Source organism: Cotesia typhae, unplaced genomic scaffold, assembly GCF_013202065.1.
Source record: "Cotesia typhae breed Kobodo isofemale line unplaced genomic scaffold, CoteBio_Ctyphae contig_34, whole genome shotgun sequence".
NCBI lineage: Eukaryota > Metazoa > Arthropoda > Insecta > Hymenoptera > Braconidae > Cotesia > Cotesia typhae.
Genome location: NW_027423742.1, coordinates 1,777,807 through 1,783,806, shown reverse-complemented (window position 1 = coordinate 1,783,806; position 6,000 = coordinate 1,777,807). Strand labels below are relative to the sequence as shown.

The window sequence follows — 6,000 nt, the reverse complement described above, 5'->3', positions numbered from 1 at the left end:
ATTACTTCTAACTGCGGAATAGATGACGTCATCAGACAGGTTTGAACCTGTTCAAGGTCGCGTAACTGCGTAGTTTTCTTTGTTCTATTTCTAACTGCGTAGTAGATGACGTCATCAAACAGGTTTAGACTTGTTTTTGTGAAAATGGTGGGGGAAATTTCTATGAATCAGATAACTCATTCTGTTCTAGAATTTTCTTACTGCGCAGTAGATGACGTCATCAAACAGGTTTTTAGGTAGAGGAGTGGGGGTAACTGCGCAGTATTTTCTGCCTATATAAGCAGCTCGCCGAGAGCGTACTTCACAAAAACGAAGTACATCTCTCATGATTAAACAGTATTCAGTGTTATATAAAATATAGTGAAGTTCAGTGTTGTGAAGTACGCGAGTATAGTCCAGTGTGCAAAAACTATTGTGTAGTGTACATAACCTATAAACAGTCACATAACCTTTAAAAGTGTACATAACCTATAAACAGTCTACTTAACCTATAAACAGTGTATATAACCTACAAACAGTGTATATAACCTATAAAAGTGTACATAAACTATAAACAGTGTATATAACCTATAAACAGTGTGCATAACCTTCAATATTGTGTAAGCAGACAGTAGTGAAGTGTGCGTCTTCCCAAGATGGCTCAACCTAACTTCATTGAGGCTCTCAAAAACTTGGTGGACACTATTGCTGTCTCATATGCTGATCTGTTGGGAGAGCAGCTCACTGATAATCATCGTCAAAGGTGTTTAAGGGTGTGCAATGAAACTATCCAGTACTTCAACACTATATTACTCGATCCTGGAACATCAATTCAAGTGAGACGAAGTGTTCAAGCACACATCAACCAACTCAACTGGTTTACCGATCAGTTCTCTAGACTCGGTAACCAAGTTGTTGGTGGAGATATCAACCAAGGAGTCAAATGGAAGGACTTGGAGAATGCTTTCGCTGGTAACATCCAGACTGGATGTGTTATCAACCAACATCACAAAGATCCAGCATCATTTCTCCAGGCCTCACGGGACATCGTCATCAACAAGGTGCAGAGTGTCTTGAGAGATCTGGCAGGGTTGAAAGTGAATGTTGAACTCTTTTGCACATTCCGGAAACAAGAAGATGTAGAAGAGCGAAAGTCTTTCATCACCAAAAGCCGCGAGATTCTCCCTGCCACATCTCTTCAGGATTGGTTCAGTCAACATGTCTATGACAAATTACTTCAAAGAATTGAAGATTTTGAGCATGAGGGTTCCGGATGGAGTCTGCTTGGACCGAACAGCTTGATGGTGACTATGTCAAGATTCGTACCAACCCAAGTTGGAAACTCCACCTTCGTCAGATTACCGCAGGATATTATCAGGAAGCATGCGGTTACGAACATCCAGAACAATGATGAGTTCTGCTTCCTGTGGTGTGTCAACGCTGCCTTGCATTCACCAGTATTGATTCCAGCTGACCCTTCAAGTTATCGTCACTTCAGCGTCAGATTGAACTATGAAGGTATTCAATTTCCAATTAAACTTAATGATGTGCCGAAATTTGAGAAAATGAATAACCTTAGCATTAATGTATATGGTATAGAGTCAGAATTCACGGGTAAAAAGTCTGAAAAAAGCACTATTATCCCATTATATTTAAGCAACTTCGAGTCAGAAATACCGACAATACATTTATTAATGATTAAAAAAAGTGTAAATTATACCGATAATTTAGATAATATTGAGTCAGTCTATCACTTTGCATGGATACATAATCTTTCTGCATTAATTAGAAGTCAAATATCTCTAGGTAAACATAAATTGTACTTTTGTGATCGTTGTTTGAATCATTTCAAATTAGAAAAATATTATTTAGAGCACCGAGTAGACTGTTTTAAATCTAACAAAGTCCGCATGGAATTTCCCAGTGAAAAAAATAAAATTTTGAAATTCAAAGATTTTAAGTCTAAAGATACTGTGCCGTTTGTAGTTTACGCGGATCTAGAATGCACACTCGAACCCCCGGGAGATGATGAAAAGACAATTAATAAACATGTTCCACACAGTATTGCTTACTATGTACATTGCAGCTATGATAACACACTCTCCAAATTTGAATTAAACCGTTCTCCTAATTGCATTAACTGGTTTGTTAAACAATTAGAGTCATTAGCTCTGAACTTTGAAAAAATTCTAAAGAATCCTATTAAAATGAAACCATTAACGAAAGAGCAACAAGATAGACACAACCAGGCAACTATGTGTCACATCTGTGAAAAACCAATCACTTCTGCTTCAGATAAAGTTTATGATCATTGTCACTTCACAGGTAATTACAGAGATGCTGCACATAAATCATGTAACGTTAATTATCAAAAATCTACCATTATCCCAGTTGTCTTTCATAATTTATCCGGCTACGACTCACACTTCATAATTAAGTCCTTAGCTACAGTATTTGAGGGTGAAATTTCATTATTATCAATCAATAAGGAGCGTTACATTTCTTTCACAAAATCAGTTAAAAATACTTCAGTCTCTTTAAGATTTATTGACTCTTTTAGATTCATGGCCTCCAGTTTAGAGAAATTAGCTTCATACCTTGATGACAAAGACAAACAGATTACGCGACTACACTACCCTGACCCTGACAAATTCAAACTAGCAATACGTAAGGGTGTATTCCCATATGAGTACATTGACAGTATTGACAGACTAGACGAGACACAGTTACCTAACCAGGAATCATTTTATTCCAAATTAACAAACTCAACTATTTCTGATGATGACTATGCTTTTGCTCAAGTAGTTTGGAGTGAATTTAAAATCAACACGCTGGGAGAGTACTCAGACTTGCATTTGAAAACTGACGTACTTCTCTTGGCTGATGTCTTTGAAAACTTTAGACTTAGTTGTTTCAAGACGTACAATCTCGATGCACTTCATTTCTATACTGCTCCCGGACTATCAAACGCTGCAATGTTAAAGCATACTGAAGTAGAACTTGAACTGCTAACTGATCCTGAGATGCTTCTTTTCATTGAGAAGGGTGTTCGCGGTGGGGTATCGATGTGTGCTAATAGACACGCTGAAGCTAACAACCGGTACATGGGTAAAGATTTTGATTCAAACAACCCCGAAACATACCTGATGTACTATGATGTAAATAATTTGTATGGCGCAGCGATGAGTATGTCTTTACCCAAGGGTAAATTTGAATGGGTTGAAAATGTAGACAATACAGATCAGTTTTTCAATAATGATGAGAGTGTAGGCTACATCCTTGAATTAGATCTACACTATCCTGAGAAATTACATGATCTACACAAAGATCTACCTTTATGCCCGGAACATTTTGTACCACCTGGTATCAAACAACAAAAACTCACGACAACTCTGTATGATAAGTCTAATTATGTAATACATTATAAGAATTTAAAGCAATCTTTAGATTTAGGTTTAGTTCTTAAGAAAATACATCGAGTCTTGAAATTTGAGCAATCAGACTGGCTCAAATCATATATCGATAAAAATACTGAATGTCGAAAGCTTGCAAAAAATGAGTTCGAAAAGAACTTTTATAAATTGATGAATAATGCGGTTTTTGGAAAGACGATGGAGAATGTTAGAAAATATAAGGATGTATACTTGAGAACAAAGTGGCAAGGTCGATACAATGTATCAGATTTAGTATGTAGACCAAACTTCCACAGCCTTACAATTTTTGATGAGGATATGGTTATAGTTGAATTAAAACAAGTAAGAGTTTGCTTCAACAAGCCGATCTATGTAGGGTTTAGTATATTAGATTTATCCAAAACTTATATCTATGACTTTCATTACAATTATGTTATGAAAAATTATGAAAAAGATTCAAAACTATTGTACACTGACACTGACAGTTTAATTTACCAATTCAATGTACCCAACATCTATGAAGACATCAAACGTGATATCTCAAGGTTTGATACTCCCGACTACCCACCTAACAACGTCTTCAACATGCCCCTTGTTAACAAAAAGGTTCTGGGACTCATGAAGGATGAGAAGAATGGAAAAATCATGTTCGAGTTCGTGGGTCTCAGAGCCAAATTGTATGCCTTTGAAATCCATGATCCTAAGAAGGAAAAGGATAGAATCAAGAAAAGGGCAAAGGGTATCGGAGGATCAGCCTTCAAGACCATCATGTTTGATGACTTCAAAAGATGTCTTTTTGAAAATGTGCTGTTGAAGAAAGAGCAGTATATGATAAAAAGCAAAAAACATCAAGTGCACACAGTAAAACAGGAGAAACTTGCTCGCAGTTGGGCTGATGACAAACGTCAACTCATTGAGGCAAGCACTGATACTGTGCCTTGGGGTTATAAAGGCTCACTAGTTTTTAAGAAAAGAAAGATTGTAGATGATGAAAATAATAATAAGAAACAAAAAGTTTTGTAATAGTAAAAATAATGTAAATATATTTTTAAGGATTTATGTATTAAGGTTTTGTAAATAAAAACAATGTAAATATAATTTGTGTTTTATATATCTGATTTATTGATCCAACTATTATGTTTAGTATCAAAGCCTAACCATTTAACATAGTATTTATTTCCACGTTTTCTAATTACTTTTTCAACAAGATATACATCTGGATATTTGACATTGCTGAGTTCTTCGTTGTAAAATCCGCCTTCAATTGGTTGATCCTGATAGTCCACGAGCTTGTACGTCGTTGGATTCGTATTCTGCACCGATTTGATTGTGAAGATTTCTGTTGTCCAGTTTGGCGTGTATCCTTTGTCAAAAACATGCTTGTACTTGCTGATTCAGACTTTGTCTCCAACTTTGAACTTCTGCTTCTGCTTCGATTTGGTTTTCAGTGGTTGATATATATTTTCCAATAGTTGTTTCTCCTGAGCAGCGGTAACATCAACAGGTTTCATTTTGATGGTACTATGTTTGGTGTTGTTGTATGTATTCACCAAGTCATCAAGTACATCAGTCCACTTGTAGCTGCTGCGAGCTGTAAACTCTCGCCACATTTTAGTCTTGAGTGTTCTATTGAAACGTTCACATATGGATGCTTTGAGATTGCTGAATGTTGAATACAGATTTATCTTATGCTGCTTCATCAGATCTTTGAATTCTTTGTTGTAAAACTCTTTACCCTGATCAACATGGAGATTCTTAGGAACACGACCTTGCTGGAGTACAGACTTCATAGCACTAGTGACATCTCCACCACTTTTTGATTTAATAGGAACTGCCCAGGCATATTTAGAAAATATGTGTATGATTGTAAGCAGATACTTGTATCCTTTATTGACTATTGCATATGGAATCATCTCAACCAAGTCGGCTTGCCAAGTCTCATCGAGACCTCGGATATCAACATGACAACGTTTATAGTTCCTGCGAGCTGGTTTGTGAAGCTCTTCAGCTATCACCAGCTTTTTCTCTTCCATTGAAATTATTAACGAGATATTTGATATTATTTTGATGAGAGGAAAGTACTGCTTTAACTTCCTCAATAGCTGTCTGCAAATTTTTCACAGCAGCTTTCAGTATTACTATTTCAGAGTGTAAATGTGAAATAATCTCTTTCTGTTCACTGTCTATACTTTTATTCAGTTCAGACATCTGTCTCAGTACAAACTGCACTGTCGCCGCATCATGTTCATTTGAAGGATTACCGAGATTGCACAGACTTTTATTCTCAATGTTATAGTTTCCATCAGAAGTTACATTGAAACCTCTACCAGCAGGGCCTCGTTGACCTGACTTATCATTGTCCAGTGGACGTCCAAATATATCGATGCTCATGGTTATGAACACTTTGACTGTCAGCGTGCGAATGATTTAATTTTTCAGAAGCTTTTAATATATAACTCCAGCCTCCCTAAGCTCTTCAATAATTGATATGATTTCATTCGTGTGACTTGGATTTCCAGCAGCTTGAGATGCCATAAGTAGTCGCAAACGATCAACTAGTTCATTTGGATCATCCCAGTAAACATAGTCCATTGGTAATCTCTGTTTT

At 36.5% G+C, this 6,000-nt stretch overlaps 1 protein-coding gene across 1 annotated transcript; it reads left to right on the top strand.

Annotated features, from left to right (window-relative positions):
* Positions 1–635: 635 nt before the first annotated feature.
* Positions 636–4,562, top strand: LOC141526514 (uncharacterized). Its single transcript, XM_074241549.1, has 5 exons — positions 636–1,593; positions 1,852–2,054; positions 2,175–2,304; positions 2,512–4,335; positions 4,537–4,562. The coding sequence occupies exons 1-5, from the start codon at positions 636–638 to the stop codon at positions 4,560–4,562; spliced, it is 3,141 nt and encodes a 1,046-aa protein (XP_074097650.1).
* The last annotated feature ends 1,438 nt before the right edge of the window (positions 4,563–6,000 follow it).

Excerpts from the sequence above, each read along its gene's own strand:
- LOC141526514 (XM_074241549.1), top strand. The coding sequence starts at position 636 with ATGGCTCAACCTAACTTCATTGAGGCTCTCAAAAACTTGGTGGACACT. Across the intron at positions 2,305-2,511 it reads TGATCATTGTCACTTCACAG|TCTCTTTAAGATTTATTGAC; the intron begins GTAATTACAGAG and ends AAAATACTTCAG. Across the intron at positions 4,336-4,536 it reads CACTGATACTGTGCCTTGGG|TATCAAAGCCTAACCATTTA; the intron begins GTTATAAAGGCT and ends TATTATGTTTAG.